The sequence below is a fragment of the Capra hircus genome, chromosome 3 (assembly GCF_001704415.2).
Source record: "Capra hircus breed San Clemente chromosome 3, ASM170441v1, whole genome shotgun sequence".
In the NCBI taxonomy this organism is placed as follows: domain Eukaryota; kingdom Metazoa; phylum Chordata; class Mammalia; order Artiodactyla; family Bovidae; genus Capra; species Capra hircus.
This window is the reverse complement of record NC_030810.1, coordinates 113,243,499-113,264,478: the sequence shown is the minus strand read 5'-3', so window position 1 is coordinate 113,264,478 and position 20,980 is coordinate 113,243,499. Positions and strand designations below refer to the sequence as shown.

Sequence of the window (20,980 nt, the reverse complement as noted above, 5' to 3'; positions counted from 1 at the left end):
ATCCTCTGTCGTCCCCTTCTCCTCCTGCCCCAATCCCTCCCAGCATCAGAGTCTATTCCAATGAGTCAACTCTTCGCATGAGGTGGCCAAAGTACTGGAGTTTCAGCTTTAGCATCATTCCTTCCAAAGAAATCCCAGGGCTGATCTCCTTCAGAATGGACTGGTTGGATCTCCTTGCAGTCCAAGGGGCTCTCAAGAGTCTTCTCCAACACCACAGTTCGAAAGCATCAATTCTTCGGCGCTCAGCTTACTTCACAGTCCAACTCTCGCATCCATACATGGCCACTGGAAAAACCATAGCCTTGACTAGACCTTAATCAGCAAAGTAATGTCTCTGCTTTTCAATATGCTATCTAGGTTGGTCATAACTTTCAGGTATGACCTAGATCAAATCCCTTACGACTATACAGTGGAACTAACAAATAGATTCAAGGGATTAGATCTGATAGACAGAGTGCCTGAAGAACTATGGACGGTGTGTGAAGGACTATGGAGGTGTGTGACACTCTATAGGAGGCAGTGATCAAATTCATCTCCAAGAAAAAGAAACGCAAAAAGTCAAAATGGTTGTCTGAGGAGACCTTACAAACAGCTATGAAAAGAGAAGTGAAAGGCAAAGGAGAAAAGGAAAGACATACTCATTAGAATGCAGAGTTCCAAAGAACAGCAAGGAAAGATAAGAAAGCCTTCCTCAGTGATCAATGCAAAGAAATAGAAGAAAATGACAGAATGGGAAAGACTAGAGATCTCTTCAAGAAAATTAGAGATACCAAGGGAACATTTCATGCAAAGATAGGCTTGATAAAGGACAGAAATGGTATGGACCTAACAGAAGCAGAAGATATTAAGAAGAGGTGGCAAGAATACACGGAAGAACTGTACAAAAAAGATCTTCACGACCCAGATACTCATGATGGTGTTAGCACTAATCTAGAGCCAGACATCCTGGAATGTGAAGTCAAGTGGGCCTTAGGAAGCAGCCCTATGAATAAAGCTTGTAGAGGTAATGGAATTCCAGTTGAGCTATTTCAAATCCTGAAAAATGATGCTGTGAAAGTGCTGCACTCAATATGCCAGCATATTTGGAAAACTCAGCAGTGGCCACAGGACTGGAAAATGTCAGTTTTCATTTCAATCCCAAAGAAAGGCAATGCCAAAGATGCTCAAACTACCGCACAGTTGCACTCATCTCACGTGCTAGCAAAGTAATGCTCAAAATTTTCCAAGCCAGGCTTCAACTTTATGTGAACGGTGAACTTCCAGATGTTCAAGTTGGATTTAGAAAAGGCAGAGGAATCAGAGATCAAATTGCCAACATCTGTTGGATCATTAAAAAAGCAAGCGAGTTCCAGAAAAACTTCTGCTTTATTGACTATGCCAAAGCCTTTGACTGTATGGATCACAACAAACTGGAAAATTCTTCAAGAGATAGGAATACCAGACCACTTGACCTGACTCCTGAGAAATCTGTATGTAGGTTAAGAAGCAACAGTTAGAACTGGACATGGAACAACAGACTGGTTCCAAAGCAAGAAAGGAGTACATCAAGGCCATATATAGTCACCCTGCTTATTCAACTTATATACAGCGTACATCATAAGAAATGCTGGACTGGATGAAGCACAAGCTGGAATCAAGATTGCTGGGAGAAATATCAATAAATTACCTCAGATATACAGATGACACCACCCTTATGGCAGAAAGCCAAGAACTAAAGAGTCTCTTGATGAAAGTGAAAGAGGAGAGTGAAAAAGTTGGCTTAAAACTCAACATTCAGAAAACTTAAGATCATGGCATCTGGTCCCATCACTTCATGGCAAATAGATAGGGAAACAATGGAAACAGTGACAGACTTTAATTTTGGGGGCTCCAAAATCACTGCAGATGGTTAACTGCAGCCATGAAATTAAAAGACGCTTATTCCTTGGTAGAAAAGTTATAGCAGCATATTAAAAAGCAGAGACATTACTTTGCCAACCAAAGGTCCATCTAGTCAAAGCTATGGTTTTTCCAGTAGTCATGTATAGATGTGAGAGTTGGACCATAAAGAAAGCTGAGCACCGAAGAATTGATGCTTTTCAACTATGGTGTTGGAGAAGACTCTTGAAAGTCCCTTGGACTGCAAGGAGATCCAACCAGTCCATCCTAAAGGAGATCAGTCCTGAATATTCATTGGAAGGACTGATGCCTGAAGCTAGAACTCCAATACTTTGGCTACCTGATGCAAAGAACTGACTCATTTGAAAAGACCCTGATGCTGGGAAAGACTGAAGGCGGGAAGAGAAGGGGACAACAGAAGATGAGATAGTTAGATGGCATCACCAACTTATTGGACATGAGTTTGAACAAGCTCCAGGAGTTGGTGATGGACAGGGAGGCCTGGTGCTCTGCAGTACATGGGGTTGCAAAGAGTCAGACACGACTTGGTGACTGAACTGAGCTGAACCAAAGGAAAAAAGGGATCCTTAAACTTTGTACCTCTAGAGAACAGAGGATCAGCCATGACATTCTATCTTGTGATATCAATAGAAAATGAAATTTATTAATCTCTTCTCTAGACATAATTTTAAATTTTTTTTCATTTACCTAGATATCAATTTTTATGCTTTTGGTCAATAGTCAAAGGCTATATAAAATGCATTTATAAAGCTCAATATTTTTATGCAAACTACATTTTAGACACAGAGGACCCTTACTAATATCCAGTGACCTATGGCCTATATTTAGAGAACCACCTTTCTCTTTTTAATCCTCTGTGCTAGTCTACAGCTCAGTCATGTCTGACTCTTTGCAACCCCATGGAGCCCACTGCACATGGGGATTCTCCTGGCAAGAACACTGGAGTGGGTTGCCATGCCCTCCTCCAGGGGATCTTCCCAATCCAAGGATTGAACCGAGGTCTCCCTCATTGCAGGCAGATGCTAAGCCACCACAGAAGCCCTTTAATCCTCTAGCTGAAAGCAAACCAACAAACCAAAAACCTGGATGTTAGTGATTAACTTGCTGAGGAAATGCAAAAATTACAATCTTTTGAAATTCCAAGTGTCACCAAATATTTGAGCAAAAGAGAATAAAGCAGTGATATGAAACAAGGTTTTTCAACCTTTACAGTTTGAGCCAGATTAATTCTTGTTTATAGGGGGTTGTCCTGTGCATTGTAAGATGGGTAGGACTATTCCTGATCTCTATTCATTAGATGCCAGTACTACCATTTCACCCTCTCAGTATGATAACAAAAAATGTCTCAAGACACTGCCAAATATGTCCTGGAGAAGGGCAAAGCCATCTTTGGCTAAGGGCTGCTATTGTAAAGTGATAGGAAGATAAAGTCCAAAGTTAGATAATCAATAAAAAGCTGGAAGACTGCAGTCATAGAAGTATTAATTTGGTTTTTCTTGTATTATCTCAAAGTTTCTCCAAAGTTTCATATTTTCCCAATGGAATAATTTCTTCACAGTACAAATGACACTTGAGACAAGAAGAAAAGTTTATTTTACTGTCCAATTATTTTCTTAAAAAAATTTAATTTTTGATAAAATAAAACAAACTTTTAGTACCATAGAAACCTTTCGACATGTACAATGACATATTATTACTATGTACAACTTCAAAACAAATGCTTCCAGCTCCAAGTAAAGTGATGTTGAACACCCTGACTATACTTAAGTTGTAAGAAATTTCCAAGATGGCCAATGTTTTCCTTAGCTTGGAAAAAAATACAATTGAAAAATATAAATAAGACCTTCAATCAGCTGTGAATCATAAAAATGCTTTCTGAAGTTCAGTCATCTGGATCTTATGAAATATGTAGTAGTTACAAGAGTTCAACAAGCAAAATGAAAGCCTGTGTATATTCAAACATGAGTATTCCAGGAGAGATCCTGTAGGTTCACAGTCAGTCTATCAAAAATAAAAGCTATTCTTATTGTGGTGGAACTTATTCAGTATCTGGCTCATATACCATTCTTCACCAGCTCATGGACTCCATTCTCATCAATGATTAAAGGTGCATGAAATTCTTTATCTGCCACATAACTTTCTAGTCCCTAAAAGAAGGGTTGAAATAAAAACATAGTTAGAACACTGATCAACACAAGTCATGCAGTGATGGACTTAGTGGCTGTAATAATGACATAAAGCATGAATGCTATAAGTTGGATTGAGATACAGAAATTTTAAAGTCAATAAAAAGATCTATTTAGTTTACTTTTAAAACTGGGTTTAATGGCCTATTTATGGAAGCATAAAACAAATAACAAAAAGAGGGAAAAGTGTTCTGATTATAACATAATATTTAAAGTTAATAAAATGACAGTCATTCTTCCTATAACCATCACCCAACAGTTAACATTCTAAGCAAGGTGGCTATTTCTGATGCTAGAACTAAGCAAGCTGACAAGGATCTCCAGAAACAAAAACAAAACCCTGTACATATTAGAATAAAAGGACCTCTACATCCCCTGGTCTTAAAAGTGAAAGTACTAAGCATATGAACAAAGTAGACCCACTGAAAAAAAATTTTTTTTAATTATATTGCACTGAAAAAAGCCAGAAGAGTTACCTAAAAAGCAAGGCTTATTTTTAAAAGACCACTGCATTTCGATATACAGGTAAAATGAACTAAACATGAAACATTCTGTTCATGGCAACTAAGGCACTGATACAAAGCCATACCAGGAATTTTCCAAGAGGTTTCTCATTCTCAGGATGAGTTCCTCAGGGGACACCCACTGGAAAATGCTGTATCTTCTACAAGGACACCTCTGTGCTGTGCTGTGCTTAGTTGCTCAGTCATGTCCAACTCTTTGGGACCCCAAGGACTGTAGCCCACCAGGCTCCTCTGTCCATGGCATTCTCCATGCAAGAATACCTGAGTGGGTTGCCATGCCCTCCTCCAGGGGATCTTCCCAACCCAGGGATCAAACCCAGGTCTCCTGCATTGTAGGTGGATTCTTTATCAGCTGAGCTACCATGGAAGCCCAAGGACAACTCTACTTCAACATAAAACAGTATCACAATTCTACTTTTAAAAGAATAGGGAAAAGAATAAAGCAGACTTACTTCTCCAGCATAGGAGATAAGAGGAGAGATTTCACACTGGATTGGCACATCATTGGCATCCTTCAAGCTAAGAAAAAAAATCAGACATGAAGACTTTGCTTCCAATGTTGCTTGCCAGAATGAAAATACAGATTGTAACTTCCCTCTGAGAAGCCTGCAGGTAACAAAATTTTCCTAAACAATTAGAGTAGCTCCTACCCTCATGATCACTAAATTTCCTGGGGAGTAAGTTAATAGAAACTCATCGTGGTTCAAAGGGCACTACTTGGGATATGTGCCAGTAATCACCAGTAGCTCTTCACAGTACTTCACCAACCTTGCTATACTTATCCCTTAATGTACACACTATTTTTTATCATTTCCAAATTTTAATTCCATAAAGAAAGGACTATTTATTGAGTACACACTGCATTCCAGGCTCACAGCTAGACAATTTGAATCCTTCAAAATTCATTTTAATCTTTGTCACAACCTCGCATGTTAGGTGCTAATGTTGACCAGCATTCTAAAGCTACCCGGTCCAATACAATGACCACTGGCCACATACTGTTATTTAAACTTGGATTAATTAAAATTTTAAAAATTAATTCAAAATTCAGTCTCTCGTTCATAATAACCACATTTCAAGTGCTCAGTAGCCATGAACAGGTAGCGACTACCAAACTGGACAGCACAGATGTGGAACATTTCCTTCACTGCAGAAAATTCTAATTGGACTAAAAGGTCAGTTAGATTATCTCCCAGTACAGCCTACATCTCCTAGATTAGCTGAGCTGATTTATTCAATGCTTCAAGGAGCTTCACTGTTACTTTTTTACCAAAGTCCCTTCACTGCACCCTAGTGAAAGCAAAGCTGAAGTCACCACTTGCTTCCTCTAGATCACACTCTTAACATTTACATCCACTTGCAATACTGAGTTCCTAAATTACATAACACAAAAGTCAAATAAGAGTGCTTTTAGTATGTTTAAAGTCACTAACCTCGAGATTTTTCACCATTTTGAGAATTTAGCCAGTAAGATACAGGGCACACAAAAAATCTAGTATTTTGCAGCCTCAAACCGTTGGCTCTCTTTTGTTTCACCAAATATGTAAGTCTGAGGCTTTGGTGGGGTCAATAATATCAGAGACCTTCTGAGGTCAGCCACACCCAATCTTTCTCCAAACAACCATTTAGTGAGCCTTCCAGGCACTCTATACCCTACTCCAACTCACTTGCCTGCTACTTCCCAGTCAAACCAGGCTAGATACAGGCACTTTAGATTATTGCAAGTCATTCTAAACTATGGTCCCTTTAACTATCTAAATCATATCCACCCTCTAAGACTTAATTTAAGCCCCAACTTTCCTTTGACCACTGCATTGTACAGTGATTGTTCTCATTCATTTACTTATAAAAACAAATAAATTTATTAGACATGTGATAAGTCACATGCTTCCTAGGGTAATTACTATTTATATCACACATTTAACACATAAACAACATCACTGTCTGATGATTTACTTAATTTTAATGTATGTGCATTTTGAATCTCCCAGGAGGCTATAAGAAATGACTAATTTCTCTTATGTATGCTCCTTCAGCCCCTGGGATTTCAGTACCTGAAGGTCTGTGTGCAGGCCTGCAAATGCTTGTTGGCTGAATGAACGAATGACCTATGAGGGTAGACAGATGGGAGACTAATTCAAGTAAAAGATGAATTAAGAAATGGAGCACTTGTCTCCACAGCCTGAGATGTAGATATGTGTCAGATTTTATCAAAAGAGCTCAAGAGGTCTGGTCCAGACCCTCTGGGGACAGCTTGGAGTCACATAAAACCAGATGGGAAAATGAGGGCCCATTCCATTGATAAGATGTATATAGCCCCTAAAGGATTTGGTGTGCCAGTAATTAACTGAAGATGTTTCTGAAACCAAGGAACACGCAACCAACTTGAATATAACTTCCCTTCCATACCACAGATATCTCCCACAAAACTAAGCAAGCTGGGTGCCAGAGAGGAGAAAAGATAGCTACCATTACCAAATGTAAAATCTCAGGGGATAGGCAAATTAGTCGTCCCCTATTCTTTAGTCAAGCATCCTTTGGGTAGCTAACAGTGCTGAGCAGGTGTAAGGTAAAAAATAAAAACAATGTCATTTTGTCAAAATTTAGCATCCAGCCTTCCCTTCTTTCAGAATACCTCCAAGCTGCTTCTTCCCACTTTTATAAAAAATACTTCCCTTTCATCTCTCATTTTTAAATAATCTTTTTCTATTCTCTGAGGGTATCCTTTAGTGCTAAGAATTTAGGAAGACCTATTTCTAAGTCCATGATCTCATTTGGGGCCAAACTTTGATTTCAGTTTAACTATACAAGAAATGACTACAAATGAAGTAAATGAGGGTGAGGGAGTGTGAAATAAAGAACTCAAGCAAGAATTAAATAACATTTAAAACACTCTGTATCTTAGCTGAGATGTTCCGTGTTGTTTTCAGTTGTATACTTAAGACGCTATCTCACTTAACAGACAGACAGCTGTGTTTCAACGAAACGGAAATTCAGGATCAAAACATCATTTTGTCAAATTGTAAAAGCAGCTTGCTTCCACATATTAAAAATGATGGATGGGACAGAAAATGACAAAGGGCTCTATGTCCCAGCTGCCATGGCACAAGGGGCAACAGTCACCTACGGCTGCTCTAAGAACTAGCCAGCTTTGAGTGTACTTCCTCATGTCCAGGGCCACATCCCGGAAACACCTGATACTCACAGGGACTTGTCTCTGCAGGGTCAGGATGAGGGGCTCAGGCAGGAAAAAACACACCAATGAAACGGACATCCCTGCTACTCTATTTCTGAGATAAATGCCATCCTCGGCTCTGTACACATGTCCTAAATTATCCTAAAAATTTTAAATTCAAACTAAACCCAATAACTTTCAAAGTGTAATAAGAATATCAAGCTGTCTCTTTGGCTATAAAGATAATGGCTTTTTCTAACTTAATCAGTACCCAAATAAGAGAGGGTATATGCTACTGCTAGCTAAAAATTATCAACCGTTAAGACAAAACTGTTAAGATACCAAAAATGGAGTGGTTACTATGAAACTAAATTAAAAGAACAGTTTTTCCACATTAAGAGCCATCCAGTATGTCAGGAGCAGTTAGCCTTTGTACTGAGAGCAGGTATCTAATTCAGTAAGACACATCCATAGAATATCATTCTTATCCAGCTGACGCTCATGCTAAAAAGGGTACTCGGACTCACATTTGTTCTTCTTGGTCTGTGACCTGCTCTAGATTTTATCTTTCACTTGTAAACTTGTCAGTACAGGCTCAAATACCTATGGTGAGAGTCTTCAGAAAAGCATGCTCCCCTTTCCAGCATGCACTGAGATTCTGAGTTAGTGCCATCCAGACAGAGACCTGCCACCAAGTAAGCAATAATCCCACCACAGCTTCAACCCTTCACCCCCAGACCACCAAAAGGCAGAGAGCACTAAACTATAATGCCAGTTAGTATGGAGGGAAGCACAGCCCCACCACCATGCACTGCAGGCAGGCTGGTATATTTACTTGTGATTGACATCAGCTGTGATGGCCTCTGACTTTCCATGTGTAGCACTGCTATGTAGGAATAAATAAGCATTAATGGGAATGGAAACAAACCAAACAATAAAAATGAAGTGGAACTGCAAAATATACTTGACTGAAAGGCATGTACTTGGCAAAGGAGATCTGAGGGGGAAAAACAAACAAACAAACAAAAACCCACAACAATAAAAAAAAACATCAATGGTGAAAGATGAAGCGTGAGGACCATCTGACATGCCACAGAGCTAGCTTGTTGACAAGACAGAGCCTGAAAGTGGCCTTGGACTGAGACAGTCTGCCACTGCTCCTTCTTAATAAAAAGAGTTATAACCCCAGCTCCAATACCCAATGTTGGAACTTTTAACAAGGCATTCTAGCACTTTGTGTATAGTCTTTTTATCCCTTAAGAATTATAAATTTTATGGCAAAACGTTTTTGACAAAAGTATAGAAACATCAAATGATTTAGAAAGGGGGAATTCTAAGTATCAAGGGAGGTTTTATCATAAAATATAAGACAGATGAAAAGCACTTTATCTCATATTTGAATAGCTCCAAAGATCTTCTTTTTTTTTTTAAACTTCTAAAATCCTAAACATTTCAACAGTTTGAGTATCAGTGACTGTAAGTAGCATGCACATCCCTTCCTGGCACCTCCCTCTGTGATCTGAAAGTTCCACAAGCAGAACTGAAGTATGCGTATGTCTCAGAGGCAGCCTGTGGGTGCCAGGTTTTTTGGGGTGGGGGGTTTGTAGATAACACTTGAGGCCACAGATATATGGGCACTAATAATCAATATCTTTCCCTGTGGCATAGTGGCTGCTGATGGTCTTTAATCCTGTAGCATAGCAAAAGAACTACCTTCTGACCATTCTTCAGTAGGAGTCATTTCACTGATATGGTAGAGGGGCATCCAAAAAACGGAGAAGGCAATGGCACCCCACTCCAGTACTCTTGCCTGGAAAATCCCATGGATGGAGGAGCCTGGTGGGCTGCAGTCCATGGGGTCGCTAAGAGTCGGACATGACTGAGCGACTTCACTTTCACTTTTCACTTTCATGCATTGGAGAAGGAAATGGCAACCGCAACCCACTCTAGTGTTCTTGCCTGGAGAATCCCAGGGACAGGGGAGCCTGGTGGGCTGCCGTCTCTGGGGTCGCAGAGTCGGACATGACTGAAGCGACTTAGCAGCAGCAGCAGCAGCAAAGCTACTGCTCTCTATGTAAAGGGGCCAAGCCTTCATTACTTCACATCATGAACTGCCACAACAATACTTAGCTCTTTTAAAAGTTCTAGGAATACATCAGAGATAAGAGGACAAGCACAGGAGGCAGCCACACAAAGAAGCAAAGATATCAACCTACCGGGGAATTGCTGGGAGCCGAGAGCCATTTTCATCTATGAAGTGGCCCCCTGCATTGAGGACCCAGCAATGATGGAGGGACATCAAAGCATGCCTTGCAGTAGTAGGATTGTCCTTCCCATTCTGACTGTCTGCATTCTTTAGTGGGGAAAACTCATCTTCCCGTAATACTTCATATACCACAAACTTCCTAGAGTGAAACCATACAAACACTGCTTTATTATGAAGCAAAATGCATACACAGCTTCTGACTCTTCTCCACGTAGCTAAGCCTTTGGTCTTCAATTACAGTCTCTCTTAATGTAATTTCAAATGAATGCTGAAAGAAATAATGTTCATCCTTGGATGAAATAAATTTGGAATTATCTTCTCCACACAAAATGAGAAATTATTTCCTTCCCCAACAATATATATATATAACACAAATCTCAACTCAAGTTAATGTGATCTTTAATCAAGAGAACAAAGAGCAATATAAGTTAAAAACAATCTCACTGAAACATTTACTCATAGTCCAGTAAAGGCCTCCTAACCACAAAATGGGCCGATTTTCTATCTCAACCTTTTTTGTCTCTCAGCCAAAGTAAGAGACTTTAACAAGTTTTCAGGAGAGCCAGATAATATAATAATTGAAAATTTTTAAAAAGCACTCACAGGCAACTCAAACCATATTCTCGCATTGGTGGTTTCATACTAGAGAATAATAATGAATTTAAACTACATACTCACAGTCAAAACACCATGCCTGTCATACCTGCTGTCAACTGTTTTCTACAGTGTCCTGCCTAGAAGAGCAAAAAGCAACATCTCAAGACATACTTAATCTTACTGATGCTGTTCGAAACATACTTTGCAAACTGGAAGATATCAAAGACAAATTTTTCCATCTTTATTCCATTTGGTTTGTCTGGCTTAATTAACTGTCCCTGGGAATCCACAAATGGAATCTTCTTTTGAGCCACATGGTGCTGCAACTGAGGTTCATAAATACTATGGAGGAAAAAAAAAAAAAAAAAAAAGACAATCACTTTCCAAATTTAAAATGCCAGAGAATCTGATAATCACACTCAGGAGCTAATGCATCAGTAAGTACTAAGACTTTCAAAGGGAAGGGCATTCATTAAATTTCAGTTCATATTTAAATATTAAATATACAGATTTCCCTATACATTTTTTTTAAAAAATCAAATGATCTCTACAAAAAAAAAAAAAAAAATACACACACACACAGCTCGTAACAACATCTCTCCCATAATTTCCATGTCTTGTATAAAAATGTTCCACTCTCAGCCTCAATTTTCCCAATTGGGATCCTGTGAAGTGTTAGATGAAAAGATGAGTATTTATAGTTACTACGGGTGAATTAGTAACACAGCTACAAAAAGCACAGCAGGAAATATTGTGGAACTGGAGCTGAAATTGTAAGGTAAAGCTTAGTAACTTTTTAAACAGTAGGCAGTCATCTTGAATGCCCAAAAAGCAATCAAGTGAAGAATCAGATATTGAGAATGTCCTTCATTTAAAAATCTGGCGGGATAAAACAACTCTTTATTACTAGCTGACACCACTATGTTGATTTCCATGCTTGGTCTCAAGATCTTTTTCCTTTACTTTCCAATCTACTAGTTCCTAAATGCTAGTGAGAGAACCAGTTAAATTAAATTGCGTGGGCAGCTTTTTAAAAATTACAGATGTCTACATCGACCTTCAGAAATTCTGATTCCACAGATGTAGGGCAGATATGTGTATCTTTTGAGGTTTCCAGTTGTGGTAGAAAGAGGGGGTGTGGCCTTTCTTACTCGTTACTTCACTAGAACTGAGCACAGTTAGAGGGAAGGAGAAGAAAAGGGAGAAGTGCTTTGGACTCTAGTTAATGCACAGTTAATGCACTTCACATTCTATACAGTGGGTATCTCAGGGCTGCTACAAATTTGCACCTGGTGATAATAGCTTACTAAAAACCACCACAGTGTCAAGTAAACTTCTATCTGATAAAGGAGATCCTCAGGAAGGAAGATGAATTATGGATTTGAAGTTTCTTCCTACTTCTCAGGTGACTTAGCTTCTGATTAACAATAAATAAAGTTTTTAAAAGCCCCCATCTTGCCCATACTTGACAACATCTCTCAGAAATGGCACAGTGAAGAAATGGTTGGCAATGTTCCCAGCATTGAACAGCAGTCGTCCATCTGAGCTTCGCTTCTGAGCTGTTGCCAGAGAAATCTCACTATATTCCACCACCTGGTATACTCCATCCACTCTGCAAACCACTCCAACTGGTTCTGTAGGGTTTGTTTTCTCCACCACCTACCCACCAAAGGAAGAAAACAGTAGAGAAAGAAATCTGATCAGGTGCTATGCTGGAGACTTGTCTTTTTCCAAGATCTGCTTACTTTAAGGTATAAAATCAAGAGGAATCTTTAGATAATCATCTATCTTTACATTTGATAGACTACTTTTCAGAAAGAGGTAAATTATCTCCCTCCTATTTATCAACTAACTAAACTGCAGAGTAGAAATTCCATCACACACATAGGGCCCAGAAGAAATCACACTGGAGTGTGAATAACTACATCCCCCCATCTAATATATTTTCACTATTGAATTGATCCTCAGTCAGACTCAACTACTTTGAGAATAAATGAAACAAAATCTATCTGAGATTCACAAGACAAAAGAAGGCATTTTGCCTCTCATTTTATATTGCACAAGTCATTATTTCATTTGAAAATGGTATTCCTTTCATTTTCATTCATGAATATAGCAAATTCCTTATTTTTCAGGCACTTGGCTAGCTGGTAGCAGGGTTAGAGCAGGCAGGTCACAGGGCTCCCACTCCAACTTAAACCAGAAAAGTCCACTCACATTTATGTCTTGCAGGTTTGGTTTTATTTGAAGTAAGAGAGTCTATTCTTTTTTAAAGTCTGAAAACCAGTGATTTGATCATCTAGCAAAGGTTCTAGGATGGTGAGGGAGCTGAGAGAAAAGTGTTTAGTCAAAATCAGAGGGAAAACATAAGAGTATGTAATTTTAAAAAAAAAACCTCACAGGTGATTCTGACACCCCACCACCCTATTTACGTATCACTGACCTAAATTAAGTGTTTAGAATACAATTATAAAGGAACCCTATGTAATGCACTAATAGAAAACTCAAGCCTCAGACAAGATGAATATCCAGCAGAAGAATCAAACAATTAAAAGATTTGAAAATATTTGTTTTGCCTTGTTCTATTAACAATTCAGTATACTCCAGAGTATTTTGAAAAACTGTCCCCAACTTGAAAAGTCTATCCAAAGTATACATGAAATTATTCCAACGAAATTAAAGCTTTTCTTCAGCAACTGATTTCATAAAATAAATACAGCCAGTCAGGCCCTTGCAGACAACTGAAGTCACTACTGAGTGCTTTGTTTACACTGCAATTAGAGACACAGGCACTGAGTGTAGCTCAGTGAGGCTGGGCTACTGCATACGCAGGTCTGCTGTGCAGTTTCACTGTTTGCCACCCTGAAAGGAGTACAGTATTCAATGAAAAGGATCCTTCTACCACCAAAGTGGATAAAACTGAGAGAAACATACAGCAAAAGGATTTAAACCAATCATGAGCCCACTTCCAATTCCAGTCTATCAAGCCATCACCACCTCTCACTTCACATTCTATACAGTGGGTATCTCAGTAGACAGGGCATCTAGAACAGATTCCTCCTATCCACATAAACACACACACACACACACATATGAGGTTAGTTTTCCAATCACTTCTATATAACCGTACTCCTGACCAGCCATGGAAAATAAAAATAAGCATATTCATGCTTTACTTTCCAAGTGTTAATCTGCCAGTGAAAGGTTTGCTTTTATAACAACATGAACCTCCAAATACTGTAAAAGTCTAGATTACAAAAGAAAGCATTTGTAAAATACATGAAGTTGGAAGTCAGTTTATATTCTACAGAAAAGATACGCAGCATAGAATTAAGAGGTCTCTTGATTTCCTACAAGTTAAATCCTGAAAAGCTGAGCTCAAAATAACTTTAACCTCAAAGTTACTATAAGTGTTTTACAAAATTATCTTTAATTAACAATCATTCCTACTCTCTCAGCTGTGGACTTCTGTAAACCACTCCACTAAGTCTTTTCTCAAGGCTCTCACTTCATTAAAAATACTTCATTTCCCAAGGCAGGAGACTGTTAAATAAGAACTAAAAAGAATTCTCTGCAAAGAATTCTACTACCCTCTATGAATCACTTCCTAATTTAGGTGTTTTTTAAAGTATATTTTAACATCTATGATTTTTAAAATAAAAGGGTGGGAAGACAAATTAAATAAATGGTTTCTAACATCTCTAAATCTTTTTAACGTATACCAATCTCTTAATATTTCAGTTGCATCCGAATATTTATTTATTCATTCATTGAGAGACCACTAGATTATATACTAGACACAGAACAAGCAGGAAGACTGAGAACGGATTTGTCCTAGAGGACCCACCGGCAGTAAAGAGAGAATGGTTATGTTTACATCCCTGTATGATTAGAATACTCAAAAAAGTTAGCAGACCAATTCAAAGGTTTTTGAGTTGCCAGCAAAAACATAAAGAACTGCTTTATTAAAGTGATATAATACTAAAACTAAGAGTTGGAAAACATTTCTAATTCTGCCTCTGCTAATGTGATGATAGACCTAGAGCCTGGAACTTATTTAGTACTGGAACTCATTTCTAGATCAAAGGGGTTGACCAGATGATCTCTGAGGTCCCTCCCAGGTTCAGCATTCTCTAATCATTTAGAATTTAAATTGATTCTGAAGCTGAGTCGGAGAAGGAAATGGCAACCCACTCCAGTACTCTTGCCCGGAAAATTCCATGGACAGAGGAGACTGGCAGGCTACAGACCATGGGGTCACAAAGTCAGACACGCCTGAGCGACTGAGCACGCACATGCTGAAGCTCAGCACAGTAAAATTTTCAGCTTCTAGCTTAGAAAGAAGAGTGACACCAAGTGGAACAAAGTCAGAAATACAGTTTTGTTTTGCTTTTCAAAGCTGAGTAGCTTTAAAAAGTTAATCTACTATTCCTGTTAGGGGAGGGGAGGCGGTTCTGAAGGAACTGTGGGCTGCTATCAGTCACCAGCGGGCGCCCCTGCCAGGGCACAGCTGAGTACAGTTTCTGATCTTCCCCATTCTCCTCTCCAAAGTGCAGAGCTCCCTGAAACCACTCAGAGCTGAGCCCCACCCCAGACCAGGCAGGAGGACTGAAAGCCAAACCTAGAATCTTCCGAGGTGGAGCAAACCTCAGCGAGTACAATCCAATGCACTATTACAGTTCAATAGCTATTTACAGTAGGGCACAGACACTCATAGAGTACTGAAAGGGACAGAGATCTTCAATCAGTGAACTAAGCCCTTTATTTTCAGAGTCAGGAGGAGTCTTATTAGGCCTCTCAGCTTAATCTCTCAAAACTTATACTGGTAAATTTAAGACTTTAGCTTCTATGACTTTGCATTGATTTGTAGATTAATTTTGAAATGGCATCTTTATAACAGAAAATCTCCAAACAAAGATACATCTCTTATGGCAGCACTTCTATTTTTCTCTTTCATTTTTTATTGAAGGATAATTGCTTTACAGAATTTTGCTGTTTTCTGTCAAACCTCAACATGAATCAGCCATAGGTATACATATATCTCCTCCCTTTTGAACCTCCCTCCCATCTCCTGCCCCATCCCACCCCTCTAGGTTGATACAGAGCCCCTGTCTGACTTTCCTGAGCCATACAGCAAATTCCCATTGGCTATCTATTTTACATATGGTAATTTAAGATTAAGTCTATTCTCTATGTCTGTTTCTCCACTGCTGCCCTGTAAGTAAATTCTTCAGCACCATTTTTCTAAATTCCATATATATGTGTTAGAATACGATATTTATCTTTCTCTTTCTGACCTACTTCACTCTGTGTAATAAGTTCTAGGTTCATCCATCTCACTAAAACTGACTCAAAGGTGTTCCTTTTTATGGCTGAGTAATACTCCACTGTGTATATGTACCACAATTTTTTTATCCATTCATCTGTCGATGGACATCTACGTTGCTTCCATGTTCTAGCTATTGTAAAAACAATGGGATACATGTGTCTTTTTCAATTTTGGTTTCATCAGGGTATATGCCTAGGAATGGGACTGCTGGGTCATATGGTGGTTTTATTCCTAGTTTCTTAAGAAATCTCCATACCGTCTTTCATAGTGGCTGTATCAATTTACATTCCCACCAACAGGGCAGCACTTCTTTTTAAATTCATATATTTAAAGTTTATATGTAACTTAACTTGCTTTTGTCAGAAACCTATACATGGCTTTTGCTTTTGGCAGAAAGGTTCCCCCTTCATGTTGATTATAAAATTATTCCAACAATACTATAAATCAACTAACTGCAATAAATGAATAAATAAAATTATTTTTAACTTTCTTCTATGTTTTTTCACTTTGTTTTATGTTTTATCATTTTGTAATCCATTTGAAATCGATTTTGATATGAGCTCTGAGGGAGACATCTTAGTTTATTTTAAGCCAGTTTCCCATTAATCTCCCTGCAACGATTTGAAATGCCATCTTTGTATACAGTACATTCTTATATATGTGAGTTTGTTTCTGATTATCTGTTCCATTATTCTGTCATTCTATTCTGGTTTCAGTACTACACTCCTAGTTACTTTTTATTTACAACCCATTTTAATAGCTGATAGACTGTTAACACTCTTCCTTCCTAATTATCATTTTTTCAAAATTTTCCTGGTCGTCTTTATATGTTTCTTCTAAACTTTACAACCATTTTTTCAAATGTCCCCAGTATAGCCTCATTGGGACTTTGATCAGAATTGTGTTATACTTTAATTCAGTGAGACCTGATACCTTTACAGATTTCCAGGAAAGTAATATTTACATTAGCATTTTAAAATCTTCCAAAAGTATTATTAAGGCCCTTCATGTCACAAAGTCAAGTCTCTTATATTATCATCTATGCAACTAAGAAAAAAATGCTAAAAATTACTATGGCAAGGACAGTCTTGTTATATGGCATTACAAACCTCCCTCTATTTCAGTATCAGTATGTCTGTGGTCACTCAAGCAGTTCTTTAATCTCTGCAACTTCCGTTCCCCCCAATCTGCATATTTCCATCTTTATGCGCAAGACTATCATGAGTTACCTTGTCAAATGCCTTGCTGAAGTCTTCATGTGCCATTTCTACCATATTTCTTTTACTTACTACTCCAGTAACTTTGCCATAGGAAGAAACTTGATATTAATGAATCCAACAACTTGGTATTATTAAGTCCATCCCAGACCCAGTGATGACCATTCACTTTCCCAGGTACTTACAAATCATCCTCACATACTGTAAACTCTTACTTGTGATAAACTAAGCATACACCATTATTTATAGAATCAAATGCTGCAAATTAAAGAAAAAGCAGGTATGGGACATTTCAGCTACTTTAGAAGATGAATGATCCTAAAATATCCACATCACCCTAAAAAGTATAGCTTGACTCCTGGAACATATATACTGACAAAAGAAAGACCACAAAAAGCCTCATTACAGTTGAGAAAGGCATTACCTTTGCTCCACAGTCTGCTCCTTTCTGAATGCAAAATCCAATAAACCGTGGGTCTGCCACTTTTACTAATATGTTGTCAACACAATAGACATGAATGCTCCAAATGCCTCTTCGTTCCATATCCTCCACAATATTCTGGGCTGCAAGAGCCCGATAAAGACCACCATTCCCATCTGGAAAAAAAAAAAAAACTGCCTGTTAGTAGCAAACCAAAACTCATTATGAAGGTAACTCAAAGATAGCTCAATGTTTCTAAACAGGGCAGAAGCTCTCTAAAAACCAGTTTTACATGACAGGGCCAACAAAAACTGAGTATCCATAAGTAAGGATTTAGCGGTCAAAAGTTATACTATGTGATTTTGAGATAATTTACCATAAGAATACAGAGAATAACATTATTAATATAAGACTAGGCAAACCTTAAGAACATACTTCTAACTCAGTCCTTTAATACATAATACACAGTGTCCCATAATACACAGTGAAACATAAAATTCTTTACCAGGCAATGATTATTTTATAACATTTCAAGTTTTATTTGCATGATTCAAATTAGCTCTGTATTTACAGCCCCAACACTGCCAATTTCATCCACCTCAATAATAAAAATATATGACCATCTATACCAAATGATTTGTTAAGAAAGCAGATTAATATGAAGGTCTATGGTGATTTAAATTAACTACAGGTCAAAGCCTCTTCTTTCTCCATCTATTTTTAGTGCTGCTTTAATATACTTCTTCCATAACAGCCTCAGTTACAGCCTAAATGATGACAAAAAAAAATTAGACAACTGCACAAAACTAAGCTAAAAATAGTAAACTCTTCCATTAATTAAAAGAATTAAGTAGGGGTAAAAAAAAAAAAAAAACAGTTGAGATGAAATAAAAGTCTACATCTGCAGACCATCACTGTAAATACTATTTTTCATTTCCTTTCACCTTTTTCTCCAAGAAGTGAGTCACACAGATGAGAATCTGTGAGTTCTGTATTTTCCATTCTCTTACTGAACCTACTGAAACTATTTCACTTTGTCTTTTGATATCTACAAATGATTATTTTAATACTGTTTAAGAATGAATGCTACAGATAAACTATAATCTAGCCTCATTTTTTAAACAGCAGATGCTTTCCAATTTTTCACTACGATAAGTAACGAGGCTATGAACAATACTGTATATAAAATACTGAGTAAAGAGAATAAATACTCTGAATGATGCTCAAATTTCTGTCAAGTGCACAGGAAGTATAAATGCATATTCACTTCACCCATGGGCATTTCCGTTTTTTTTAATCACTGACAAATTTAATTATATTAAGCAAAATATTAATTTTTGACATCAAAATCACCATAGTGAAAAAAATCAAAACTTTCTGAGCTACACTGTGTAAATCAACCATACTTCAAAAACAAAAAAAGTTAATGAATTGTGTTAAGTCTATTTCTATTCACAATTAAGTAAGCACAGTTACAAACCTGGAGCCATAGAAACCTTATTCTTCTCTTCCAAAATAATTTTCCCATCAAAACTCATAGCAGGCAGCATTCCCTGCTGGAAAAAGATTACATTCTCTTTCTTTAAACCAAAGTACTTGTGCTTTGTGAAGAACTCCTTTGTAGATTCCATTGTTCTGCCACTGGTCATTATATACCTTGCAAGAGAAAAGCAGATCTTCTAAGCAATAATGCTATGTGAATTAGGGGAAAATAAAGTTTATTTCCTAAGAAAAAGAAAATTTTTGAGAGCACTGTTTATTGTTTTCACTTCCTTCATCCCTTTCCTGAATAAGGCAGTATTAGTTGTTACCCAATGGGAATTTCTTCTAGCAACTTCTTTAATCTTTATGCATAAAATAAATCTGCGGCCTCTCCTTGGGGGCTGGCCCGCTCCCATGTCTCCGGAGTATACTATCTGCTGCCTGTTTTAATAAAGTTCTGCTGCTTGAGCTGTAAAATAACTCTGCTATTTTACAATATTTAAACACATCTCCTGTAACAGAGAACCTGCAACAGAGAGGCTCAAGAAAACATTTCAGAACTCTGTGAAAAGTATAGTCTAAGTCAAAATCTCTCCTATTCTAATAAAAGGGATAAAGGCATAAATGCAATACATTCTAATTACCTCTTATGGTTCTTTTTACTAAAATTTTGAAATGAAATCTGGGCTCTGCACACCCTTTATTTACAATCATAAAAGTATAAGTATACACTCTGTTGTCACAAAAATCCAACCCATGCTAATGTAGTAAAAGAGAAAAAAATTCTATCTAAAATTGTAATTATTGACTACAATAGCTAAATGTAAACTATGTGTAAGTAGGGATTTTTATCTGTTTTGCTTACTGATATATTCCCAGCACCTAGAGGTAGCTACTCACGTAATACCTGTTAAATACAAAAATGAAGAAAACTGTAAAATTTCCCAGGACAGTCAGTATCTGCCTGATTAACAAATTATCCTGGATATTTGAACCCTGGGCACAAAAACTTCGGGCATCACGATTCAAATGAAAAGGGACTAAACTGTTTCACATAAGAAAAACAAACTGAGTTGTGAGGAGAAAGAAAGAGAAGAAAATCCAACATGAAAGTTGGGAGACTAAGGCTTGTAAGTAGAATTTTGGCCACTTAAAACACAGATGTCCCTCAAAAGTCCCCAAGGGAACCAAGATGAAAAAAAAAAAACACACAAAAAAGTTCACAACTGGCCAATACCCTTCTTAAGAACTAGAAAAGCTGAGGCAATTATAAAAAGCCTATTTTTAAAGGCATCAGAGAGCTACAAAAGCAACATGGATTAGAACTTAAAATTTAAGATAGTGAGAATCTTTCAAAGGAGACCTTCAGATATGCCTTTTCCTGGGGGTATTTGCTGATCTGGGGCAAAGGCCAGTGGTAAGGAATCTGAGCTTGGACCAGGCAGGACAGAGAAACCAGCAGAGCTTTTGTTAGTCTCCTGGGGCTAAAATAACAAGATTAGTGACTTCAGGGATTCCAAACACACAGCTGGTTTCCCCCTCAAAACAGGACAACTTCCAAAGCTGCTCTGAGAAACAGATTCAAGAGCTAAATCAAAACCTTTTAAAAAACAGAGCAGAATTCTCATAATCTCCTGGTGTTCAGAAGATGAACAATGGCTGAGATAGGCCCTGGGGAGCTGGCATACAAGCAGAGACAGAATCCAAGTTTGGCCCACAGCAGAGAAATCAGTGAGGCTTTCAGGTTTGGTTTGGTTTTGATTGGGGTGGGGGAGGGGGCGGGGGCAAAAGGGTGGGGTTTCAGGAGGACAAGATAACCCAATATTTAAGGACATGAGTTTCCAGAGTGAGAGAACCCACTGAGTACCCACAGCAGTGACTGGA

At 38.0% G+C, this 20,980-nt stretch overlaps 1 protein-coding gene across 4 annotated transcripts in view; it reads right to left on the bottom strand.

Moving 5' to 3' along the window:
• UAP1 (UDP-N-acetylglucosamine pyrophosphorylase 1) overlaps positions 3,467-20,980 on the bottom strand; it is a 32,517-nt gene continuing 15,003 nt past the window's right edge. Inside the window, exons 4-11 of one of the 4 annotated variants that reach the window (XM_018046423.1) lie at positions 19,095-19,270; positions 17,618-17,790; positions 12,113-12,306; positions 10,849-10,989; positions 10,001-10,189; positions 8,620-8,670; positions 5,062-5,128; positions 3,467-4,046 (exon numbers count right to left, since the gene is read on the bottom strand). In XM_018046423.1, the coding sequence (XP_017901912.1) occupies positions 3,954-4,046; positions 5,062-5,128; positions 8,620-8,670; positions 10,001-10,189; positions 10,849-10,989; positions 12,113-12,306; positions 17,618-17,790; positions 19,095-19,270 (1,084 nt within the window). In that variant the 3' untranslated portion in view covers positions 3,467-3,953. The remainder of the gene's footprint in view (positions 4,047-5,061; positions 5,129-8,619; positions 8,671-10,000; positions 10,190-10,848; positions 10,990-12,112; positions 12,307-17,617; positions 17,791-19,094; positions 19,271-20,980) is intronic. The other 3 variants (XM_018046424.1, XM_018046425.1, XM_018046426.1) reach the window with 3 other exon arrangements.